The sequence below is a fragment of the Perognathus longimembris genome, chromosome 4 (assembly GCF_023159225.1).
Source record: "Perognathus longimembris pacificus isolate PPM17 chromosome 4, ASM2315922v1, whole genome shotgun sequence".
NCBI lineage: Eukaryota > Metazoa > Chordata > Mammalia > Rodentia > Heteromyidae > Perognathus > Perognathus longimembris.
The window spans coordinates 19585697-19613630 of NC_063164.1; the positions used below are offsets into that span (position 1 = coordinate 19585697).

A 27934-nucleotide genomic window follows, 5' to 3' on the forward strand; every position below is an offset into this window, starting at 1 on the left:
CAAAAATAAATAAATAAGTAAAAGAAAACAAGACAAAAACAGGCATGACGGAACACACCTGTTTTCCTAACTACTGGAGAGGCAGAGGGATGAGTATAACAGTACAATTCTGGCCCAGGCAAAAAACAATATCCCACCTGAAAAGTACCAAAAGAATGAGGGCCATGAATCAAGTATTAGAATGTAAGTCTATGAATTCAATCCTCCGTACAACACACACACACACACACGTCATAAATAGAAAATCCAAAGGCATCATGTAGAACAAGATTGACCAAGAAATTTGTGTCAAAGATAGATTTCAAATGCACCTCAAAGTTCAGCAGCCTCAAAGAAAAGTGGGCAAAATCTGTAACCCATTAATTCACAGAACTTAAAATATTAAGTACATATAGTCATAGGAGTGTGTTCCATTGATATCAGACAAAAATTAAGACATAATGAGGTAATTGGCAAAATATAGAAAAGTGTCTAAAACAACTGAGAGTTGAATACAGTTTTAGTAAGCATGCAAGTAGTTTGAGATACAGACGATGTATAAATCCAGACTATATTAATTAGCCACCATAGTTCTCTAACCTCCATATATCGACTAGTATATAACCTAAGTTAGGGAGACTATACCAGCACTCAGGGAAAGCTATTGCTAAATTACTCATGCCATTATCTAATGAAGTGACTAAATGGATTAAAAAGTAGTGAATTTAGAAGACTGTAAAAGACTTGCATTTGTAGACTGACATAAAAAATGCTACAAAAATTAAAGTCCATTTACCTTATGTTGTAAGCATTTTTTCTACAGAAACACTGTCATTACTTGAGTATAATTTACATTATGGAAACTGTTACAGATATTGAATGTATCAATTACTCATGAAAAAAATTCTTGGAGAAATATATTATTCTGCCTAGTTTTTAGAGATGGAAACATGGAAGTAATAAACACATTTTTAGGTGATATATGGTAGACCTACATTTTAAACACAGATTCAATTTCAAAAAAATTGATACTCTTAAAAGAGCATCTGTCAAAGTTCATGCCACAGTAAATAATATGCTGAGTAAAATGAATGATAGGCCTTATGAAAGAATAATTTGTGAAAGAAGTAAATAATGGCTAAAAATAGTATATTTATTTTTAATATCCAAGTTAATATAATGAATCGAAATGAAAACTCATCCATAGCATGTAAAAATTCATTCATAGTTTGAGAAAGCTGCTATGCTGATAGTCATATTGGTAGTAGAAAGTAAGTTTCAAAGACATTTTTTATCTAACAACATACTGATGAATAACCTACAATACTAAATCACTTAAAAATAACGAATCAGAAATTAATATTAGCATTTGAAAGGTCTTCAAGAGTAACAACCTAAATGTTAGCAAAAACTTTTTTCTCAAATTCTCAATAATTGTTGCAAAACCAGCTTTTACCTTAGAGAGCAATCTAATCATTTAACTTCCTTTTTAATAGCTCTTCTCAAGAATTAGGGAACTTTATATAAAGAAAGTCATGTGACAATTTCATAGACTATCATTCTTTGAAATTTTAGTTTAAAATGTAATTTGTTTTCAGCTTTTGTTATACATGTTAAAGCATATATATACACACACACACACACACATATATATATATATATATATATATATATGGCACTGTGTACTCTTCCTCTCCAATATGATGACCTTTTCTACCCATCCAAAGTATCAATTTTCTCCCCAATCCAGGTAACACACATATCACAATATTTTCAGTATTCAGTGAACTTGGTGGTACAGGCATTCCCATCATTGTGCTTCCATCATCCTCATCTATCTCAGAATATATCTTGTAACACTCAGACTCTATGCCCACTAATCACTAGGTCCCCAGTTCTCCCTTCCCCCAGGCTGACACTATCCTCTACTTTTAGTATGAATAAATTTGGCTTCTTTAAGTGTAATCTATAATCCATTTTAAACTGTTAATTTGTCAATTTGTTTTGCTTAACATGATATCTTCATGATTCATCCATGTTGTGACATCCACTAGAAGTTTCTCCCCACCCTTCTCTCGTCTCCCTCCCCTTCTTCTCTTCTCCTTCTTCTTCTCCTTCTCCTTCTTCTTCTTAGCTAGATTTCTAACCAAGGGTCATTTTAAGCAAACACTCTACTGCTAAACTACACCCTGAGCATATTTTCTTAGATAAGATCTTCCTGTGTAGCCCAACCTGGTCAAGAACTATGTAAATATGTATCACAGGTATTCAAACTCATGGTATTACCTCTAACTCTCAAGTGCTGGGATTACAAGAATGTATCACGATGCCCAGCAGAAATTTCTTCCTTTTGAATGTTGAATAACATAATATTTAAAAGTTTTGTATATTTACACATCTAATGTCAAACACCTGGGTTGTTTCCATGTTACATTTGTAGTTAATAATATGTACTTGAATATAGGGATGCAAACATATTTTCAAAATTCTGCCTGCAGTTCCATGAGGTATACAACCAGATGTTGAATTGTTATATCACATGATAAATCTATTTTTAGTATTTTAGGAAATACTATATTTTTTTTCGAAGTGACTAAACTATTTCAAAATCTACAATAGCAAATAAGGGTTTAAGTATTCCCATTTCTGTGTCTTTCCAGTAGAATCCACACTAATACATATCTAACAGTTTTTATTAGTATTTCCGTAATGATTATTGAAGTTAAACATATTTTCTTGTGCTTGCTACCCATTGAAATATCTTTTTTTGAAAAATGTCTATTTAAACACTCTTCCCACTTTGAGTTATTTCTTTATTGTTTACTTTTAGGTACATGTTGAGACTAGAGACTTCCAGACCAGAGAGCTTCTGTATAGTAAGCTCAAAATCCTGAGCCCAGGTATTGCCAAAAAAATTAAATAAACTAACTTAAGAGAAAAGATTTCCAGACCAAAACAATGACTTCCAAATAGTCACAATTCTTATTCTGCAATTCAGAATAAGTTTACAATATAAGAATGACTTTAAGTAAGCCTGATTATTAACTCAACCTTATAGAAATAGAAAAAGATAAAGATGATAGACTCATCCTCATTACCATATCCCCACTTAGTAGAAAATTGATAAATCTTCAAAAATGAATTTGTGCTATTTTACTTCTGACCAGGTGAAGTACAAATTGCAGCAACTATTCTAGGTTGGATATTTATTTACTGACCATCAATGCATAACCATCAACATTGTCCCCTTGGATGGCTGGGACATATCCTTTCAATGGTAAATAATAGTTTTGTAGAGGATCATTTATGACTGAGCAAAAAATCAGGATATATCTTCCCACCTCCATGTTGAAAGGCAAATGTCAAAAGAAAGTTATAACAATCTATGGTAATAGAAATACTGCATACTCAGATTTTTTCAAGATTGAAGATAAGGGTCAATTCACCAGGTAAAGAAATTGAGTCAATCACGATGCTAGCTAAACATAGCTAACAGTGAGCAAGAAATAAAAGGGAGGAGCAAATCAAATAGGCATCATGCCCAGAAATAGAGGGTTAAGAATTGAATATTTTACATAGATGTTATTTCTTCATTCCCCACTATAGTATAATGTGTTAGAACTTGTTCTTACATTGATGTGGCTTTGGTGGCTTCACCTCTTCCTAGAGAGCTCCTTCCTCAAGTATAAAACTCCTACCCAATGGCCCAAGGTCTGAATTCTGAAAGCACTCACTTGTCCCATTGTGTTTCCAGAATGAAAGGTGTTAGTAGTATTCTAGAATTATTCAACTCTGAGTTGTGTCATAACTGACTCCTGAACTCTTACCTGTTCTAGATCCTACAGAACTAGAACCATTTCTTTATTAAAGTCACCCTGCCGCAATATACTTAAAATTGGGTTTTTTTTCTTAAGATTCTGAATATTTTTCTAAGTGTCTGGATGAAGAGGCAAAAACTTCAGAAAAATTCATTGCACAACTACTTTAGACTGGTAAAAGAAGAAAACTAATTTTTCTTCTGTATTTATTATGCCCCTGTATAAAAAGCTATATGATGATACAAACTAAAAATTCTCCCTAAAGAAAATGGAACGATTTTAACATATGTTTTGGCAAAAACAAAAACAAGACGAAGCCTGGAGTCAGACTATATAACCTCTTCACCTCTGGCAAGATCTGGCACTTTACCCTCTGGGAGGGTACTGCAGCCTAGGAGGGAAAAGTAGTAAAGAAAAAATATAATAAAATATACTAAATTAAGTACAATATTATACCAATAATGTGAAATATACTAATGCATTTCAGCCCCAAATTTCATACTTGTCCCCATTTATAGGCAAGGTTAATGCTGCATTGTGCTCAGTCTCTATGGCTTTGTTGCAGTGTCTCTGCCAGGTGCACTTTAACTGACTTACAGAGCTCAGATAGTGTTCTTAAACCCCAGCAAAGAGGAAGACACATGCCAGTCAGGAATTGTGATTATGACACAAAAGTGAATATCTTTAATAACAGGACTGAGACAGCTTTATAACCTAATCTAGTCTTGATTGCATTAATATGAATTCTGACCAGGGATCATTAATCATTTGAAAGAAAAACTATTAATAAGATGAAGTGTTGTGAAATGAAGAACAAAAGTCTAAAGGAAAGAAAGCAAGAAATTCAGGTACAGAAAGTTATCTTTAAAAGTCCAATGATGGCCCTAAGGAGATTTTGGTAAATATTACAGCAGTGAACACATGGAAAGCTTCTAAGAAAAAAAGAACAATTATAGAACACAAGATAAATTATTTTGAAAGAAAAATAAATTTAACTAGACAATGATAAATTGGATAACGCCATTTCCAAGCAGGCACTTGGAAAACAAGGTTGAGAGCACATGGCAGATGTAAGCCAGAGATAGAAATATGGAAACAAGACTAAGGTTTGTGAAACACTGATTTATACCAATCAAAATGTATCTACTAGGATTTCAAAATAAGTAGAAAGGGATACTTGTTTCAGATAAACAACCGAAAAACAAATTCTCTAAGCTAATTGAACATACCAGGCCTGAGATGGCAATATTCTTGCCACTAGGACATATTCCCAGCCCAGAGATGGCAATATTCTATGTGAGGGATGAGAAGACTAAAAAAAATGATTTGATCTGGCTAAATACTAAATACTTGACAACACTTTTCAAATAGTAAAGGAAACAGAACTTCACCTAAACTAATCACCTAAAGAAAGATGGGGACATTATTTTGCAAGCTTCTCAGAAATATCAGGATTCAGCCCTTCCTATATTGCAAAAGGTAGTAAATCGCCTGCAATTTTTTTTTTCGCCAATCCTGGGCCTTGAACTCAGGGCCTGAGCACTGTCCCTGGCTTCTTTTTTGTTCAAGGATAGCACTCTACCACTTGAGCCACAGCGCCACTTTTGGCCATTTTCTATATATGTGGTGCTGAGGAATCGAACCCAGGGCTTCATGTATAGAAGGCAAGCACTCTTGCCACTAGGCCATATTCCCAGCCCCTCACTTGCAAAATTTAAAGGATTTACTTATCATATTTGGCTCTTTTAAACTTTTTATACTTATAAAATGTATGCAAACATAAAGAGGGTGGAAATGAGAGAGGATATGTGAGAATTTCATTACAAAAAGCCCACTTGTGAGTCCCACTCCTCCAAGGCTTGAGTAGAAATTCATAGCTCAAAACACTGTGGGAGGCCCTCCACCCATATCACCCATGCTCTTTGGGTACTACCTTTCCTTTCTATGGTTCTCATCATAGTAGTTAAATTTGCATCCGATGATGCTCACTGATTAAATGTAGTCCATGTGGATGCTGTTTTATGGCATCATTTTTAATATTAAGTTACAAACAATGCTGGAAATAGATTAGGAGTATCGAACAATTCTAAATGATATAATTATGAAAACATGCATATTGGTATTACTCATATCAGCAAACTTCTTTTAAGTATCTTTTTATTTCCACAAGTGATTTTGGAAGTATATCTAAAGGAATCACAGAAAAAATATTCTATCTCTATAATTTTATACTAATAACAAGAAAAATAAAAGAAATATTAGTAAAAATGATCACTTAGGGTGAGGAAGATTGTTTAATTCTAAATGAACACTTTCTCTATTTCTAAGCATTTTATTTTAAAACAAATGCAACATGTAGAACCCTTTTGTAGTAGAATTTTATATAGTATTCATTCCCAGAAACTTAACCTCTTATATGTTTGTATAATTTTCTTTTATCAGTTTTGATTTTTTGGTCAAATACGCTAATGTAATTTTTTAATCAATAGAGAAAGTATTCATTACCACTGTGACTGCAAAGCAGACACTAATGATGCAGTCTGATTCCTAACTGTTGCATATATATTGATTCTTAACTATTGCATAATATATTTTTGAAAAGGAGATATATTTTTGAAGGTCAGAGACTATGACAGATGATCTGGGAGTGATTTTTTTCATACTCATGTACATTTAAATAGAACAGTACACAGGTTTGCTGCCATAACCATGATTAATAACCAAGGATGCATGATCTATCTAATTGCTAATATTTGCCATTATGCCCTCCTATAAACTAAGGGGCTTAGAATACATAAGCTCTAAATTCCTTTTCCAGTTAAAGAAAATGATACTACATGAGTGCAAAGATGTGAAGATCTGAGAGTCAAATAGGAATTAATGGAAACAAATCAATAGTATACCTTTTTGTTACCTTTCATCAACATTTTACACTTGTTTTGTTCCCTGGCTTCACGAAGACTCTTTTGAGTAGGACCCTCGGGTCTATTTTCCTTTTCACAGTAGTGACCAACTGCAAGATAATAGAATGCATTTTTAATGTGAACAATATAAAACATTATCATCATAACCAAAAATGTTGCTTCAATTAGCTGTGTTTTTTTTATTAAGGAGAAAAGCTTTAAAATTTACAATGGTTAATTACTGAAAAAAAAATGACACTCATTATTTTCTCCAGTGAAGGCTTATGATCCATATTCTCATTTGAAATTTTCTCTTTCATCAGTCAATATTAACAAAATATATAGCAAAATAAATCATAAACAAAACACTCCTGGCTGGGCTCTGGTGGCTCATACCTGTAATTCTAGCTCTTCAGGAGGCTAAGATCTGAGAAGGGCGTTTCCAAGCCAGCTCTGGCAGGAAAGTCCCTGTGACTCTTTATCGCCAATTAACCATCAGAAAACCAGAAGTGAAGCTGTGACTCAGAGTGTTAGATTGCTAGCCCTGCGCATAAAGGAACTCAGGAACAGTGCCTAGGACCTGAGATCACCTAACAAAAATAAAAATAAACTCCACTGTTAACTAGTTTTTAATTATCATAGCATATAAAATAGTTACCACGGTCTTTTTTTTTTTTTCATGTGCTAGGTTTCTCAGATTTATCCATTACAAATTGCACCAAATGTAGAGTTCTGCTTTTTTTCTGTTATTTGGAAATATTTTGTCTGTGTAAACTGGCTCCAAATCATGATTCTACAATCTCAGCATGCTAAGTAGCTAGGACTGATAAGATTGAGGAATCATCAGACCAGTAATAGAGATTTTATACATTTTACTTTTACCTCTAATTATAGGAAAATGAACATTTTGGCCTCCATCTATCGTTCTCAATGTTGCTTGGAGTCCAGTAATCTGATGAAAAAAAGTAAAAACATTATATCTATACTAATATATTTTAAGGGGGTAAATAAAATATGGTCTCTAAAAATTGATTTCGAAATACCAAAAAGTATAACATTTGAATTAATCCCTATAAATTTTAAAAATCAAACATGAACTTTAACAAAGTAAAACCAGAGTTTAGTTAAGATTCTATTTCATTGGATAAGTTTCGCTACATATCTTGATTATTATTCAGCTATTTAAATTTTTACATCATCTTTATATCTGTAAGCTTTAAGTTGTGTTTTAAAACTAAAATCATGAAAAAATTCTTTTAATAACTAAAACTTTACCTAAGTTTTAATGTCTAGGACCAGTTGTTCATTTTCTAACATTGATTTTGCTTTATTAAACATATCTTATAATCATTAACATTTGAAAGCTGGGTGGCATACTTTTATTATTTCCTGGACAGTAGACTTAAATTTAATATTCAACCTTAAAATGCTGTCTCATTCCTCACTATATGAAAATTAAACTAAAATACTATATTTAATTAAATAGAAACATGACTTTTTCTAATACTGAATAGCAGTATTTTTTAATTTTTATTAATAGAAAGTAGCAGATAAATTATAACCAGAATAATATGGTTATGGAATGCTTGGATAAAAATGTGAATGACTGCTATCTGTCCTTACATGACAAACAAATGGATTATAATTTTTCAAATAATCTTTTTTAGAATAGTATAAGTGAAGTGAGCCAGACCCAAAGAAACATGGACTCTATGGCCTCCCTTATTGGGAATAATTAGTACAGGTTTAGGCAAGCCATAGCAGAGCATCACAAGGCCCAACAGCTATACCCTTAGGAACACATAAGATGATGCTAAGTGAAATGAACTCCATGTTATGGAAACAATTGTTATATCACAGTTGTAACTACTTTCAACGTCCTATGTGTATGTGTAGTTTCTATTATTGATGATGTTCTTGTATCACCTTCCTATGGTTGTACCTACACTATCTCTGTAATCTTATCTGAGTGTATTGGAAACCATGTTTACTGGTATTGGAAGTAGGAAATTCAAAGGGAATACCAAATTTGAGAGACACAGGGTAAAAAAAGAGAAATAACTACAAAAGCAATACTTGCAAAACTGTTTGGTGTAAGTGAACTGAACACCTGGGGGGGGGGAGGGAAAGGGGGGGAGGGAGGGGGGCATGAGGGACAAGGTAACAAACAGTACATGAAATGTATCCAATTCCTAATGTATGAAACTGTAACCTCTCTGTACATCAGTTTGATAATAAAAATTTGAAAAAAAAAAAAGAATAGTATAAGACTCAGGAAGCAATTGCTATCATAGTACTGAGAGTTCTGGTATGTTACACACATTGTTCCTCTGTTGTCATCACACATTAAGATTGACAATTCGTGGGCTGGGGATGTGGTATAGTGGCAAGAGTGCTTGCCTCCTATACATGAGGCCCTGGGTTCAATTCCCCAGCACCACATATACAGAAAACAGCCAGAAGCGGCGCTGTGGCTCAAGTGGCAGAGTGCTAGCCTTGAGGAAAAAGAATCCAGGGACAGTGCTCAGGCCCTGACTCCAAGCCCCAGGACTGGCAAAAAAAAAAAAAAGATTGACAATTTGTTACAAATAATAAACTTGATAATCATACATTATTATGAACTAAATCCAAATTTTATTTGATTTTTTTCTATATAAAATTTTTAGGTTACAGAAATCCATCCACAATGTACTATATGTTTAGTCATTGCGTCTCCTTGGCCTTCTGTATATTGAGACCATTTCTTAGACTTTCTCTATTTAAATGGCCTTGAATATTTAGAGAAGTAATGACCAGGTAGTACTTCGCTAATTGTCTTAATTTAGGTTTGTTTGATGTATTTTCAGTGGTTAAACTAGAGTTATGAGATTTGAGGAAAGAAGAAATGCATTTATTAGCACATTATATCTAAGGTACTTGCTACCAGCATGACTTAAGACAAGGATACCAACTTTGATCACCTAATTGCAGCATTACTTTTTTCCTGTATACCTGCACTTGTGGAAGCTAGTTATGAAGTGCAGTGGAAGCTAGTTATGAAGTGCAACCAACACCTCATTGCTGAGTTGTTAAATTTACCTCTTGGAAGGAAAGATTCTCTACTGTGATATCTGGGCTTTCTATAGGGGAGATTTGTCTATTTGCTACCACTGATTTTTTCAATCATTTATTAATATTATAAAGAAACCACAGAGTTACTTTACATTTCAAATTTATAATTCATACCGTATTATTTTTCTCATCCAAATTGTTACATATTTTAACACTAAGGTCTTTTTGGTTGGAACGAATGAAGAATATACTTTATTATTTAATAATTGACAATTAGCCCTTTTTTCTTACCTTACTATTGTTGTCAAGGTGATATACACAGGGTGAGTGTAGAGAGGATATACAGGTGAGTATCACTGTTACATTTGTCCACCCTTTGTTCCACCATTTCTGTGACCCCCCCTTTACTCTCCCCCAGTTTTCTCAGCTCTTTCCTTCCCTATCACTTGCCTTAGGGCTAGCTACTGAGAATATCTCCTTAGACTCGGTGAAAGATCCACTAAGGAGTATGATTGTCACCCCAGATCATGCTAGCCCTAGGCCCCACCCACAATTTAAAAAAATACCTCAAGCCAGTATCCTCCTTTCCAGGATCTCATATATTTCAGAAATGCTTGGGAATATGTGCTTTTCTCTTAAATCAATTTGGAAATAGCATCATCATTCCAACATCTAAACTAGGAGGTTCCATTTAACTATACATATATGTGCAGTGCCCAATACAGTTCCTTTTTCTAATGACATATCTAAACTGTTATTATGTACATAAGCAGTAGTATAGAACATTCAATTCTGATAGAATTATTTTACCTTTGTAAATATTTTCATTTTAGATATATATCAATTATATTTTTATATATTTAATAGGTAAGAAATTAGACATTTGTAAATGTACCGATTGTTCACACAGCTAACTATATATAACTGTGAATCATCTATCACTCCTAATCCTTAAGTCTTTTAACTAAATCATTGAATATGAAACCCAGAGATTTTATCTGTTCTAAGCACATTCTTCATATGACCATGTATCTAGCCTCAGGAACATCCCTTTTGTTTGAGATATAAGAATTAAAGACATTTCTAGGAGGGTAAGTTAGCCATAATCAGACTCGTAGTAACAGAAGATTGAATGCTGGATGTGTTGAAAAAGTCAAAAAGAAATGTAGTATAAATATCTCCCACCGATTAGATGCAAGAAGAGATCAAGGAGATAATATTTGCAAGTCTGACATATAAATGTCTTATATTTATGTAATGATATAATACTCAGTTTATTCACATTACTTAGAATTTAAACATTCAAGGGCAGAAAATTAAAATGCAAGCCAAGGGCTGGGGATATAGCCTAGTGGCAAGAGTGCCTGCCTTGGATACATGAGGCCCTAGGTTCAATTCCCCAGCACCACATATACAGAAAAAAACGGCCAGAAGCGGCGCTGTGGCTCAAGTGGCAGAGTGCTAGCCTTGAGAAGCCAGGGACAGTGCTCAGGCCCTGAGTCCAAGGCCCAGGACTGGCCAAAAAAAAAAAAAAATGCAAGCCAAAAGAGGCACCAAAGAAAGGGATGGTTTGCACTTCAATAGCTAAGAATTAAACTGAAAACACACAAAAAAATGATTAAAACATGCCTTAACAGTAAAATTAATAAAAGAACAGTATTGCCACTACATAAGCTTTGGTATTTTCTGTTTGGGCAAAGTGAAAATTTGAAGCAAACAACAAAATAATACTAAGCTTAGTTACAGTTTTATATTCTTCAATAAACAAATGTAATGTGGCATAATATTTTGTTTTACTTCTTTAAATTCTTTGCCAATGGTTCCACACCACTGCTCAAATTCTGAGTGAAACTGCGCTAGGAGCTTAAATTTATTATCGTAGGTTCCCAGGAGGTTGAAATCTCAGCATCACAGTTTAAAGCCAGCCCTAGAAGGAAAGTCTATGAGACTCTTATCTCCTTTAATAAACTCCTCAGAAATAGCCGGAATTGGTGCTTTGGCCTTGAGCCAAAGAAGCTCAGAACAGCGCCCAGGCCCTGAGTTCAAGCGCTTAAAATCAGCACAAGAAAAGAATGAAAATTAAAATAAATAAATAAATAAAAGGAATTTTAGCTAGCCTATGTGAAAACTGAGGAAAAAATAAAACTCACTCATTAGCAAGATAAACACAAATTCACTCAACAATTAGGAATGTCAACTATTCATTTTGGAAAACATTTTCAAGAACTTTTTTTATTCATTATTTCCTATTTCCACAGAAATTATAGAGGTGGATTTTTTTTTGGCTACATTTTATATAAAGTATCTCTGAGTTTTAGGTGTTAAGATAACTTGCCAAATATCGATGTTTATACTTGTCATTTTATGTTTATAGCTTGGCATTTAAATCTAAGTGTATCTAACAACTGTGGCTAAGCATTTTCTTCTCACTACACTCTAATAATTTCTTATGGCTTTATGTTTCAGTTAAATACTATTCACTATAATAAAAATCCTCATAGACATTTAGATAGATAAAATACTTCTCTTAATTTTCCAAATGAAGTTTTACAAGAAAATTGGTAGAAGATGTTTTAAAATTTATCTCAGAAACAAAGCCAACATTTCTACTAATGTTATAAAAATAATGAGTCCAAACAATTTGACGGGTGCTTTAATTTCCTCTCATTTCTCACCTTCCCAACAGCTCTGTCTCTTTCCAAGGAGATCAGCATTTTCTCCTTCAGCAGAGCCTGGTGCTTCTCATGTAACACTTTCATAGTTGGTTCATAAGATGCATAATGTAGCTTTAATCTACAAACAGAAAAAGACCACATGCATCTTAAAAGGTAAGAGTTTAATCAATGAATTCCATCTAACTTGTAAATCTTGTGTTTCTTTTCTTATTTTCACTTGTTTTTGACTTACGCATAACAATGAATGGCCATACATAGATCAACACACAAAAGCCATGAAGCACGGGAACTATTATTTGGCATGAAACTTCAGTCATAACCAGGGGTCTGTGGGCCGAAGGGTGGGAATGGGAAGACCGTATTTGCTATAAGTAGTTTCTATACTTCCTTCTAGAACCTTTTGCTGTGTTCGAGTATATTCCAAGAAGATTACTGCTTTCTTTGAGATTTCAGAAATTAAGCCTTTCTTTAGTCAATGTAGAAATAATTTTCAAAAACAGGCCTACAAACAATGGGTGATTAAAGAAAAACTATTATTAACACCATAATAAATGATGGCTATGAAAACAAGAATGAATAACCTAATACAAAGAACATGAAAATGTGAAAAGATTTTGATATATCACAAAAACAAACACCTGCAAACTATTTTAATTTAAAACTCAAGATATTTTTAAAATTTTTATTGAGGGGGCTGGGGATATGGCCTAGTGGCAAGAGTGCCTGCCTCATATACACGAGGCCCTGGGTTCGATTCCCCAGCACCACATATACAGAAAATGGCCAGAAGTGGCGCTGTGGCTCAAATGGCAGAGTGCTAGTCTTGAGCAAAAGGAAGCCAGGGACACTGCTCAGGCCATGAGTCCAAGCCCCAGGACTGGACAAAAAAAAAAAAAAAAAAATTATTGAAGTATAATTTAAAGGCATAAAATACACAGATATTAAATGTTATGGTTCAAGAGGTTTGATAATTATATATATATATATATATATATCCATCCAACTATGAAAATATAGTCCTAACAACATAGAAGATTCTCCAACTTTTTATGTTACATGTTTGGCAACATAGAATATGTTTAGGAGACTTGTTTCCTTCACTTGGCATAAGTTTCAGATTATTCCTTCAGTTATATGTCAGTGTATCAGTACATCTACTTCATTCTATTTATACAAACACATATACACATATCTATAAAGTTGACGATGTATTTACGCAATATTCTTTGATAAAAGGCCAAGCTCAGGTTGCCATGAATATTGTTATACAAGTTGTATAAGTCACATTAGTCATATACCTGGGAATTAAATTTCTTGGTTGTAATTTATATTTTCAGCATCATTATATGTGTTCAGGTTACTCCTTGTCCATAGTGGTGATTAGTCAATCTAGGGATTATCAGTTTTATCATGTTCTCAAATAAAGAGTATCTTAGTCCATTAAATTTTTCTTAATCGTGATTTTTTTCTATCTTACTGCTTTCAGCTCTTTTATTAAATTTATTTCTCTTTCGTTGTAGGTAATTTGCTGCTTTGCCTTCATTAACACAAATTTTGTTATGCTACACTTATCTTCCTCTTCCTCTTCTTTAATGTTTTTCTTCTCTTTCTTTTCTCCTCTCTCCCCTCCCTTTCTCCTTCCCCTTCACCCCCCTCTCCTCTCCTTTCCTTTCTTCTCACCAGTACTGGTGTTGTGAACTCCAGGCCTCATGCTTTTGAGGATTCTACTCGAATGGCTTTACAACTCAAGCCATGTCTCCAGCCCCTTTATGCTTGGTTTATTTTTCAGAGTGTCTCACATTTGTTCCCAGGGTGCAACTCCAGGCATGATCATCTACCTATGCCTTTCTTGTAGCTCCAACCAGTCACACAACACTATGTCTAGTTTGTTTGTTGAGTTAGGTATCCCTTTTTTTTTTTTTTTTTTTTTTTGCCCAGGCTAGTCTTGAACTGCAAACTAGAATCTACCCGATCTCCACTTCTTGAGTAGACAGAGTTAAGGTATGTACCACCATGCCTAACTTGATATTCTACATTTTGAATCAGTCAGTACACAATGTTTACTTTAAGGAATTGAAATGTGTTAATTCCAACAACTATGAGATAGTTCAAGAGATATTTAGTTACTGAGTTCTAATGCAATTGGCTGTCATCAGAAAATATTTTTGTGTAACATCAAGTCTCTGATATTTATAGACACTTCTTTAATGGTACAACATACAGTATAGTGAAAATCCTATAAACATGTTAAAAGTAATAACATTGCTTGGATAATATTCAAGCAATATAATTTATATTAAATTGACAGGAAGTATTTTTCTACAAACTTAGAGAATTTGTGTGTCTATTTCCTAATTTTTGAGAGCATAAACCTCCTATTATAAATGTAAATGTTTTCCTTATCATGATATCATATTTGGCTAAAGCAATTTTAAAGTACTTAGAGCAGTAGACAATTTATGCTATTATCTTCCTGATGAATGGATCCATTTCTGAATATAAAATGCTCTTTTCTTCTGGCTCTTAGGATGCCCTTGTATATGTTGGTTCCTATACCAAACTTTATTTCTCCAGATTTTATAAGCTCATAGAAAATGACTTCTTCTCTTAGAAAGATCTAATGCCTTGGCATTAATAGTTTAATTTGCACATACTGTTCACTGGCTACAATGGATGAATTTGCTCATCCTTTCTCCCACCATCTGCGTGTCCCCCACTTTGCCTCTTTTTCCAAGCATGGTTCTTCTTTCTGGTATTCATTTTTATAAACAACTCAATAGTTGTTCATCTTTGATCTCCATTAATATACCAACATTTCTTCTGCAGAATTATCTATGGCAATTTATCTGAGTGACTATATGTGAGGCAAAGACATTTTAAGGAGCTGCTTTTGATGTTCAGAAACCAAAAGCAACATTATGACTCCTTTGTTAGAATAAAAGTCTGCAGTATGGGGCTGGGGATATAGCCTAGTGGCAAGAGTGCCTGCCTCGGATACACGAGGCCCTAGGTTCGATTCCCCAGCACCACATATACAGAAAACGGCCAGAAGCGGCGCTGTGGCTCAAGTGGCAGAGTGCTAGCCTTGAGCGGGAAGAAGCCAGGGACAGTGCTCAGGCCCTGAGTCCAAGGCCCAGGACTGGCCAAAAAAAAAAAAAAAAAAAAAAAAAAAGTCTGCAGTAATCTTCAGGATAAATAGAGTTAAAGGCCAGTACATTTATGTTAGTCCACACAGTCATCTATTGGTCAAAGGAAGTTTTTTTGAATGAACTAAGCAAATTGATACTCTTGACCCTCTAGTCAGCTAAGAAATGAGCTAGAAAAAGGCTGATTTCAGCCTCTTCTGAGATTCAAAATACTTATGACATAGATTACTTGAGGTTATCCCAAAGATATTTTTGGCATGTTTTCTCTGAGGGTCTGAAAAATTTTCAGCTTCTTTTTCTATATACTTCACTTTTACTAGCAAAAATTAATTACATTAAGGTATCTCTCTGTAATATTTCATACCTTGATCAAATCAAATTCTCTGTCTCCTTTTCTCCTCCATCTCTTTGACTATTTTAGTGATTTTTTTTTTTTTTTAACCAGTTCTGGAACTTGGGACTCAGGACCTGAGCTCTGTCCCTCGCTTCTTTTTGCTCAAGTCTAGCACTCTACCACTAGAGCCACAGCCCTACTTCTGACTTTTTCTGTTTATGCGGTAATGAGGAATTTAACCCAGGGCTTCATGCATGCAAGGTAAGCATTCTACCACTAAACCATATTCCCAGGCCAGGGCCTCTTTTGAGGCTTTAACATGGTTCTCCATAATTATAGCCATATAGCCTTCAAAATGGTGAAATAGGATCCTTTGGTTCCTGGTTTGTTTGTTGGTTGGTTTTTTTTCTGCAGTTTAACATCATGGAATTTTGAATCTTGTCAAAGGCTTTCTCCAAATCTAATGAGATGATAGTTAGTGTTTTGTTTTTTATTCTGTTTATCATACATTTTATTTAATGTTGAATGAACCTTGCATCCCTTTTTGAGAATGTAGAGTTCTGTAGGCACTGTGAGTGGCTGCAAAGATCTGACTCATATTTGAATGATACTGGCAGAAATCCTGATTATGGAACTATTATTTACACTGGATTGTAAGTCTCTGATCTTCAGCAGTAATCCTGTCAAATACCTGAGGTGCCCTTGTATGTATTTATATTAGTACTTCCCATTATCTTTTTATCTACCTCTTGGAATGTGCTTTCTTGTTTTTCCCATAGCTCCTTTAGATAGCCCTGACTCAATCTAAACCTATAAAAGCAGAGGTTGGGAAGACATCTGTTGGTTAACCAATTCCTCAACACATGATTATTTAACATAAGTTATTAAATACGAACTGTTGGGCTGGGGATATAGCCTAGTGGCAAGAGTGCCTGCCTCGGATACACGAGGCCCTAGGTTCGATTCCCCAGCACCACATATACAGAAAACGGCCAGAAGCGGCGCTGTGGCTCAAGTGGCAGAGTGCTAGCCTTGAGCGGGAAGAAGCCAGGGACAGTGCTCAGGCCCTGAGTCCAAGGCCCAGGACTGGCCCAAAAAAAAAAAAAAAAAAAATACGAACTGTTACCACATGGAAACATCTTCTGTCACCAAGAATCTGCTGGTCAGAACCAATATCCTTTAAGTGAAACAAAATTGATTTTGGTTTATGATGCTTTTAAAGTATTGAGTTCCATTTATAAGTATTTTATTTAACTTTTCTGCCTCTATATTCATCAAAGAAAGTGGTCAATAATTTTCTGTTATTGTTGAGTCCTATCTAGTTTTGGTGTCAGGGTCATAGGGGCTTCGTAGGATGAGTATGGTATTCTTTCCTTTTATAGTTTATGAAATAATTTGAAATATTCACACGTAATGCATAATGTCTGGACTTGCTACTTTATTCACATATTCTAAGGTCGGACTCTGTTCCAGGCTTCATAGTTGTATCCTATACTTCCATAAATCAGTTGTTTGGTCAAAGACTGAAGAGGGCCACTACAGTTATTTTTTATTCTTTTCATGCCCAGCATCTCTTTTGTGGATGCTGGTCCAGAAATTCCAGCTCACTCTGAAATGCTGAACTCATATCTCTGCCTCTCAGACCACTGTGCTCTAGATTACATCTTGCCATACTGCTACGTGAAAAAATAACTGCAAGAATTAACTTAGTGTGATCATGCAAGTCACTTTGTTCGTTGTCAAGTCACGCCTTTGCACTTTCCCACAAGGTTAAAAGCAATCAACTTCATAATTTTTGTCCAGTTTTGTAGATCCTTAAGAGTTGGAAATCTAGTCCAGGTCCAATCATGCTGCTGGAGCCAAATGTCCTAGGGACCCATGGATCAAATATCATTGTAACCATTTACAGAGAGGAGAGCCAATAAAAAGGTATCTGGTTCAATGAAGCCAAATCCCAAGCTAGATAAGAAAGGGTTGCTTCTCTAAACTTTAACTCTCTGAGATCTGAAAAGTGAAAGGCTTCAGGGGAGATGAAAGGAGTTTTCATGGTGAGCAGGAAATCTTGCTTAGCAAGGGTACATGCCACATCATATAACCTCCTGTAGTACTTACTGAGGAAGGGTGCTACAAAAGCGGAATATAAAGCAATTTGCAACATCTTGGCTACTCAGGTGGAGCCTGTCCTGAGAATTTCAGCTATTTGAGAGAGAATCCTTCTTAGAATTTAGCATGCTATCGGGATAGTAGCTTATACCTATCATCCTAGCTAGTGAGGAGGCTGAGATATAAGGATTGCGATTAGAAGCGAGATCGAGCAGGAAAATCCATAAGACTCACCTCCAACTAGCCACCAAAGAACTGGAAGTGGAACTGTGGCTCAAGTGGTAGCATGTCAGACTGGAGCACAAATGCTAAGTGACAGCACCCAAGCTATCAATCAGTTCGAGCTCCAGCACTGACAGAAAAGGAAATTTAGGATGCTCAACAAAAGAGGGACTATTAAATGATTATATAAGGTGTGTAAAAGTAATACTGCTAAGAACAGTTTCCCAAAAGAGTTCTGCCTCAGTTGGAGGACTTGTTCCATCCTAATTACTATGACATCCTAATTACTATGATCCAAAGTGATGTCCCCAGGAGTTCTAAAAAGTAATTCTAAGTTTTTCTATTACAATATTAAATTGTAGTTCTATTTTATACAAAAACTATTTATGTAGAAATATTTATAAAAGTAATTGATTTTGAAATATACATTATATTTCACTAATGACAGAAATAAAAGCTTAAATATTAAAGTGCTAGCATTATAAATGCATTTACTCTGTATCAATTCAGCCATATTCAGAAAAAGTAACCAAAAAAATTTCAGGTAGCATGTCCAATTCCATCCTTCATTCTTTTTAATCTGATTAGCATATATGTTGTTTGGTATGTACTAAACAGTTCCATTAATGTTACATGTTACTAAACACATAGGTATCAAATTGTACACCTTTGTTTTCTAATTCATGTATGGTTATTTTAAAGGAAAATATTGATGACATAATTTCTCATTATGTACTATCTTTGGCTCACTCACTTATGTTTGTCTCCACTACCCTTGCTAAAGTCACTATCGAAAGAAAATACATAGCATAACATGAAAACAATATTAAGAAAAACTGTTAAATTAGCTTGAATATGTACTTCATTTTTTACTTTTCTTTTTTGCCAGTCCTGGGGCTTAAACTCCACACCACTTCCAGCTTTTTCTATTTATGTGGTAGTGAAGAATTAAACCCAGGGATTCATGCATGCTCCCTAAATGTGTACTTCTGTTTCATCAGTTTCATAAGTATTTGATATTTCTTTATTTGTAATTTCTATATTTGATATTATTTCTAAAAAATAAATTCATAATAAACTATTCAGGTTAAATTGGAAATATAAAATGAGATGATCAAAATAGGCAAAAATTCAACATTTAGCCATTTAGAATGAAAAGAAAAATGAAAACAAAATTGAAATAACTTAGTAAATTGTGAAACAGAACTTTAGCTCTAATGTTATCAGGAATAAAAAGACCTATTGTACTATGATTTCCTATGCAACAGCACAGTTACTAGAAAAGGTATTCATTGGTGACTGACTGACATGATTGCTACCTTTATTGTGACTGGTGGACAGTATCATTGGTTTCTTGATTTTGGTCCTTAGAAAACATTCATTAGTGATTTATCCACATGGTTAAATATTTTCTACTTATTAGATGAGGAAGAGGACTTCTGAGTATAAGCCAATTATAGGTTTCTCTCCCTGGTGCTCTCCAGATAGTAAAATATGAAAAAATATATAATCTGAAAAAATGAATTGTATGAGAAATGAACTGTGGTACTATTCCATTTAAGTATATGTAGATACTCAACAATAGTGATACCTTTTAAAATATAAATTCCTATTGACTATTGTAACAGATTGCAACATGCAGAGTGTTTGCCAATAGAGAAAGTTCTAGTAGATAACACTACCCAAGAACAAGAAATTTAGTTAAGGATTATTTTTTTTTATTTTTAGTGGGTATGAAAGTAAGGAAAGAGAGAAAGAAAAATCTATGTTCTGTCTTTCAAATAATTTCTAAAAAGTGTTATCAAAAAGTCAAGAGCATTTAAGATATGCCTCCTACCCACTGCAAAGCCCCATGAGAGATGTACTCCAAATGCCACAATCCGGTGAATGTTATGCTCCTTTGTGACTTGACACTTTTACACAGCATGTACCATCTAGATACACTCTACCAATCCCACTCTATTCATGTGATTCATATTTATAAGCTGAAATTCATTTGCTCTGAAAATACATACTTCAGCCCTGTCATACCCTAGTCTGGTTGAAGCAATTACCCTCTTAGCTAACAGAGCAACAATGCAGTGTAGTTTGTTCTTTTTCCATCTAAAACTTTCTATATTCTACAATCCAAGAATCTCTGGGTCCTCCATTCACAAGGATGGCCTACATTTATGCATGCTCATATTTTCGAACACATAGTAATGGTGTCTGTCACATACTAGATGTTCAATAATAGTTGAATTAATAATTTCCTTTATAATATCTGCCACCATAAATTACTTGGTAATAACTGAATATGCCAGCATATATGATCACTTACCCTTTGAGGTCATTAATCAACTTTGTTTTTTCTTGGACTATACGCTTGTGATGCATTCGATGAAAATCACGTTCTTTCTGAATTTTCAGCAGATTTTCTCTAGCTTTGCTGAAAAACATAATAACAATACCAAATCTAAAAATTATTGTTACTTCCTTTCTGAAAATTTATTTACCCCTCAGTTAAAAATCAGTATTATAAACTCAAAAAATACCCAAAGTACAATCCCAGTATAATTCTCATTGAAATATTAGGTACAACATAATTTGTATGGAATTTAAAATGTGTGAAGCAATTTGATTTTAGTACCCTGTGAACTGTTTATATGTTTATCTTAATTAGGGAAGGGAAAGGGAAAACAAAATGGTGAGACAAAAGAGAAAGGGTAAACCAATGCAACAACAAGACTCACAAGACAATATGTTGGAAAGTAACTGTATAACTTTTTTGGGGGGGTAGGGAAGATGGGAGATAAATGAGGGAGAGGTAACAAGTATGACAACAAATGTATTCACTACCTTATACATGTAACTAACTCCTCTATACATCACCTTGACAATAAAATTAACTTAAAAAGAAAAAAATGGGTGAAGCAGTGGAAAATGAAATGACAAATCTTGAACTTTCAACATATGATCAGTTCTTGTTTCACTTAACTAAATCAAAGTAAAAATGTATATTGTCAGAATACTCCAAAAGTACAATCCAATCACTACTAATGAGAATGTGTTTGGCTTACCAATGTGAAATACATACAAAACAGTATAAGTTAAAATATTTTTAAATAAAGGAAAAAATATGTACTTTAACTCTGAACATCACAGAAGATTAAAAGGAAATATACTTGACTATTTAGCATAGATAATTAGAAAGGATCTTCTAAGTATTGGAAAACGAAACTTTCCTTCTAGTAATTCATATAAAAATATATTGTACCTATTATATTACTCAAAATAAGTACTACCTGTGTAAGAAAGGCTATCAATATATTTCCGTATTACAAAAGAGATTGTTTAACTGTATATATGTTTGCACATCTCTGATTGCTAAAGCAACTATATGTTTTATGTGAATGTTTTATGCACTGGGAATGTTTTATGCACTACATAAAAGAAGTTAGTTACAGTATAATATAAAACATCCCATGACAAACAGTGGTCTAGAGAATCTTTTGCATGGAAACACACACATCATGAAAATGAGTCAAGTTACAGCACTGATAACTCACACTAGCATCAGAATGGAAGAAATCTGCTCGTCTGTTCCACATTTCAAAACTCAGGTTCACAAAAAATAAATGCGCAAAGTCAGATTTTTATTTTCAGCTGTGTCAGAGAAATCAGTGAGGACCAGTGTCTGAGATGCTGCCAAAGAAATGCACAGGGTAAGAGGAGGCTTTCAGATTCCCAAGGGAGCATATGTGGGCCACTATGATCTCTCATTATGAAATCAGTTTGTATGTTAAAGAGATGCAGATGGAGTTTGTTTTCTCACTATCTCTTCATTTTTGGATGATCAATTGTTCCCTAATGACAAGATTGTAATTTTCATCATTAATCACTAAATACTGCCTAAGTAACACAAGAGTTATGGTCAACTGGCTCCATCGGACTTAATTTCATTTTCAGGGCAAAATACATCTAAATCCACCTACTTGTTGATTGTGTCAATGTTGAAAAATTATCTGAGGAGTACGTCCGTGATTAATTAAACCATTTTTTCTAAGTCTTAACTATGTGTGTGTATGTGTGTGTGTGTGTGTGTGTGTGTGTGTGTGTGTATGTATGTATGTGTTTGGAGTGGGAGTGGAAAGGGCTTTTATTTTGTCCAGGAGGAAAATCAAACTCAAAAAAAAGTCATGCATTTGAAAACTGGGAGTTTCCCAAGTTAGCTTAGTGTATACTAGCCTGTCAGTATTATTTCTCATTGTCTTTAAGATTTTCATAAATGTAGCAATAAGATCACTTACATCACTTACTGCTCGTTGTGGCAGCATACATTCGTGACCCCAACTACTCTGCAGGTAGCAATCAGTTAGATTAAAGCCTGAGGTTAACCGGGACAAAATGTTTCCAAGACCCCCCTGTCAACAAAACCAGATTGGCATGGTGGTACATGTCTGTATTATCAGTCAATTAGAAGTATAGGCAAGAAGATCAAGGTCCAGGTTTGCCCTGGGAGAAAAACATGGAACACTGTGTGAAAAAAAGACAGGAAAAAAAATTGTGCTTAGGGAGTGCAAGACCCTGAATTAAGACTTAAGCTGAAACGTGGGAAAAGATATTACAAGAAAATGGAGCTAAAAGTCATCAGGAATAGCTAGATTCTTCTTAGTCAGAAGAAACGAAAGTCACTTCATATTGATAAAAGGAACAATTTGAGAGAAAATAATCATATTCAGGATCATACAGACCTGACACAGAGAACCTATGAGTCCTAAGACAGAGCCCCATGACCAGGGGAGCTGTGTCATGAGCCCAGAGTTGTCTTGAGAACCTTGGCAGGAATTATCTGTGCAGGGTCTTGGGATGTTTCAGCAAATCCAGAGCCTGTGTCTCTCTGGTGAGAGAACCACCCAGGTACAGAAAACAGCCTGTGAGTTTATGGAGCCCTGCAGTGAGAGTGAAACCAGTCTAGGAAGCTCAGAGTCCAGCACCTGGGACCTGACACCAGAATCTGAAAATAGCATTCGAAATCCATCTCCCTGTACTGACACTTGGCTCAGGTCTTGATGGGCCACTCTGCCTCCAATAGACAGCACTGATATGTCTCCAAACCACACAACTCTGTCTTTACTATCAAAAAAAAATTCTAGTTGGGAGAAGACACCTCATTCTCAACAAATAATATTGACTTTTAAATTTATGTCTTTCAGAGGTTTCTTTTGTTTTCTTTATTCTTCTTATCTCCTCTTTTGAAGTCATTATATGAGAAACACATACCCACATTTTCAAATTCAATTTGTAATGATCTCTATCTACTATTTCCCTGTCCCATTTCTATTTACCTTCTGTATCCAATTAGATTGAATCCCTCTCTTAGTTTTCTCCTATTTTCTCCCATCCACAATTTTTCTTAATTTTCCGTACTTTTGGCAGGGCATATTTGTCTTTACCCTCTTTTTTTCACTATACATTTATCTGGATATTTTCTATGTATTCCCCTCTTCTTTCTCAAAACTTAATTTAGCTACTTCTGTATTTATCCTTATTACACCATCTATACCACACTATTCTTCAGTACTATTCCTCTACTTCTTTTCATTAGTAGCCAGCTTAATTAGTGTCTTTCTGTAACAGGAAGCATTATCTTTGCTTCTTTACTATTATGGAGCTATGAGAATGATGTCAATGATTGCTATTAATTTGTGATTATTGTGTTTTCACTCTGGTGAGTCTATTAACTTTGACTGCTTCTACAACTTATTCACATCCCCAGGAGAGTAGGAGACTAAACCTAGTGCTTTGTGGTAATAGTGAGTGAATGTTTGACAACTGAGGCACACCACCAGACCAGTGTTGGATAAATACAACACAGCTTAAATACTACCCAGCCTTGCCTACACAATGTGCATATCTCATCTGAAAGAACACAAGAGACTAAAACCTCCAAACAATGACTTGGCCTCTGAACAAGGCAATGTCTTTGCCAAAACAAAATAATTACATAATAAATCACTTGGATGATAATGATGTGGTAGAAATCTCAAACAAGAAGTTAAAAAAATAGTAATAATTAACTATAAAATTAATGAGTAACAATATAAACAATTAAAGGAATTAAAAAATACAAATAGAATGGCATAAGAAAGACAATGAATGAAATATAACAAGAATTCAATAAAGTTACAGAAATTCTAGAAATACTAACAAATATTGAGTTTAATATTGAGATAACTGCTATACCACCACAAGAATGAAAACTCCATCAAAATCTGAATGTTGTTCTTCACAAAGTAGGAAACTAAAATAAAAAATTCATATAGAAACATAAAAGACTGTGAATAACATGAGAAACCCGGAACACAAAGAGAAACACTGCAGGTATCATAAATTTGAACTTCATAGTAAAGTACAGAATGATAATGACAAAAAATCACATGGTTCCAGTATAAAAACAGAAATAAAAACCAAAGCGATAGAATAAAAGACTCAAAAATATATTCATGCAGCTATAGCCTTCTGGATTTTGACAAAGAAGCCAAAGCATATACTGGGGAAAAGACAGCTGCTTCTCAAGATCTTTGTATAGGAAACCAGATTATTCTTATTATACCTTCTGATATCTGAAACTGGACCCCTAATTTACTGCCAAATGGATCAAAGATCTCAAAACCAGAAACTTTAAAAACACCACAGGAAACAAAGGGGAAAGTTGAAGATAATGGCATAGGCAACAACTTAAGGAATAGGAGTGCAATTGGTCAGCAATATGACCAAGTGGCTCAGGTGAAATTACAAAAATCTTCTAGACATCAAAAGAAATAAATACAAGAATGTGAGCAAATCTCTGTAAGCTATTCATCAAAAAATTAATATTTAGAATACATAAAGAGCTTGAAAAAATTAAATATCTAAAGAACCAATAATAATAGATTAATGAATATTAATAAATGACTTAATGAATTTCAATAGATGTACAAATAGCCAAAATGCATAAAAATGTTTAATAACTTTGCCAAAAAGATAATGAAAATCAGAAAAATAATGAGATTCTATCTCATCTCAGTCATAATTTCTATCACCAAGCAAACAATATTGCAACAAATATTGCTAAGGATGTTAGGGAAGAGGAATCTTCATACATTGCTGGGTTGATTGTACAATTCTGTAGCAACTATGGAAATCAGTATGAAAGGTCCTAAAAACACTAAATTTGAGGCACATATCAAGGTTGAATGTATGTCAGCACATGATAAGAGATAGCTTCACAGACATGGTAATCACAATACTACTCAGTCAAGCTATAATCAACAGTGCCCAGAAACCATATGATGATGATAATAAATCTAATAGTAATGAGAGACTTAAGTATAAAGTGTTGCAGTCACATTAGGGTATGAAGACAGCATAATAGAACCCATCAAATACTATTTTTAAAGGGGTCAGAGAGGAAGGGAGACGAAGAGAATAGTAAAGGGAGTGAATTTCATTTTATGTATGTTTGAAACTACCTCAAGTAACTTATGCAAATAAAAATAAACCTAACATCACATTCAATTAAATGTCTTATTGTTATGCATAGATAACACTTGACAAATGTTTCTGTCATTATCTTCATCACATCACCATTCTTACGCAGTATACTAGAAAGGACAGATTCAAGGCTGGTGGGAATGGGTCTCACCTGTCATCCTAGCTTTTCAGGAGGCTGAGATTTGAGAATCCCAGTTCAAAGCCAGGTATGACAAGAAAGTTCATAAGCTGTATGTGGAGTAGGGGCTCAATTGGTAGAGTGTTAGCCTTGAAATAAAATGTGAAGCTACAGCACTTAGACTTTGAGTTCAAGCCCCGTACCAGTGCACAAACAAAAAGAGACAGATTCATTTTTTTTCTAGTAGATCTGTCCTCCTCTAGTAACATATATGAAAGGTAGACTCTAACAGACCAAAAGTACCAGGATGCATCACTATGTGTCTCCATAAATTAAATTCTTATGAACATCATTGTAAGTCTACTAAAACTATCTTATATCTAGAATCTTGGCAGTTACATAGACATATTTTATTTCTCTTAACTGAAATGTAAACCAGCAACAGGATAAAAGTACTTGAAAAATGCTTCCAAGTTTCTTAATCAGACCCACAGATGTGCAGTACTGTAGAAATTCATTTTTTCAATACAGATTTAGAAATCTATTTGTGCTCATCCCAGGAAAGAAAGCATAGGAATTGACTGAAGTATTAGACCTTAAAGTTTTTCTGACCATTAAATTGGTTTTCAGAGACATGCTTTCTGTTTGCACAAATGAAATCTACTCAGTGAGACAATTTAAATTCATTTCATGGCGAAGCTTCTCCTTTTATGACCTTCCTGATGCCCATCTGCTTAATAAAATGAAAATAAAAGTTGCACTGAAGAACAGTGCAACGTATTCATATAAGCAATTAATATTTTCTACTCTATAGTACTTTCTCATCACATTAGTACAGGATCTTTGTTTTCTAAAAAAATATTTTATTAACCAAGACAGCAAACACTGATTCAAGAGCAGTGAAGTAAGAGTTATTCGTCAAGCAGTCTATTTAAATTTATATATCATAAAAAGTATAACTCACACATGCCTTCTCTTAATGAGATGTCACAATGGGCACTGAATCTCACCATTTCAGGAATCGGGAAAATCAACATGCAAAATTCAACTATGCAATAATCAGATAGATATTTATTCTGCTTAACCTATGAAACTCCAAAACTCCACTTCTTATCATGATAAAAGTGTAACTTAGAAGTATGACCTTTAAAAATATTTTGTTTATGAATGTCCCTGGTAAAATACCTTATTAATTATTTAATTTAAATAATTTTATATAGTCATTTAGTTATAAAATTATTGAGCTTTTATTATCATTATTTGAAAAGAAACAACATATGTTTCCTTGCTTACTTTCACCAATCAAAGCATGCTATCTTCACCACATTATTTTCTCCATGTGCAAAATTAGCTAATGTAATTTCTGATCACAGTAAATTGTATGACTACCACATATGTCACTATCTTTAAATTGATAATGCTTTAAGTCACTCGTTAATATTAGAATGATTGTAGAATGGCTGAGTGGAAGTCAGCAGGATTAGAGAAATTTCCTTATATTCTTTTTAAAAAAAGTGGAGTATGCTCATGTCCAGAAATTATACCTTCCTAATTTAACAAGCAATTACCTAAATCCTAAAGCATGAAATTTTATGGGCTTCATTATTATCTTGATTTTCACAGTGTTTGTTTCTGAAAGTCATTAAATTAAATGGGTCTTCACAAAAGCTGAGAACCTTTTGACCTTTTGTAGAAGTAATTTTTGTAAGTAAAATAAGTACCCTTTACCAAACCTCCTAATTTTTCCTCAATATTAATTGCAATTTAATTTTAAATATCTTCATTTTCTGGTAGAAGAAAATATAATGCTTATTTAATAATGCTTTTTATCTTTCCATTAAAGATTTCAGCCAAGATTATTTTCTCTCAAATCTTCATACAATATTATTTTCTACCAAATGTTTAGGGCTTTCCATAGATCTTTTTTGTTCAGCATTATATTTATGTAATTTAAAGTCAGAAATGAAAGACAATATTCTAAATAAGGCAAGAATTAGCGTGATAGAAGTTGACTAAATTCCCTTCATGATAAGAAAATGACATCCCCAAAATTACAATATCAAAAATACC

The 27934-nt window shown here is 34.0% G+C and overlaps 1 protein-coding gene across 1 annotated transcript in view; it reads right to left on the reverse strand.

The window, feature by feature from the left end:
• Window positions 1-27934, reverse strand: part of Spag16 (sperm associated antigen 16) — a 696006-nt gene that overhangs the window by 643244 nt on the left and 24828 nt on the right. The window contains exons 6-9 of the mRNA XM_048345736.1: window positions 20552-20659; window positions 12427-12544; window positions 7583-7652; window positions 6701-6810 (exon numbers count right to left, since the gene is read on the reverse strand). Of these exons, the coding sequence (XP_048201693.1) occupies window positions 6701-6810; window positions 7583-7652; window positions 12427-12544; window positions 20552-20659 (406 nt within the window). The remainder of the gene's footprint in view (window positions 1-6700; window positions 6811-7582; window positions 7653-12426; window positions 12545-20551; window positions 20660-27934) is intronic.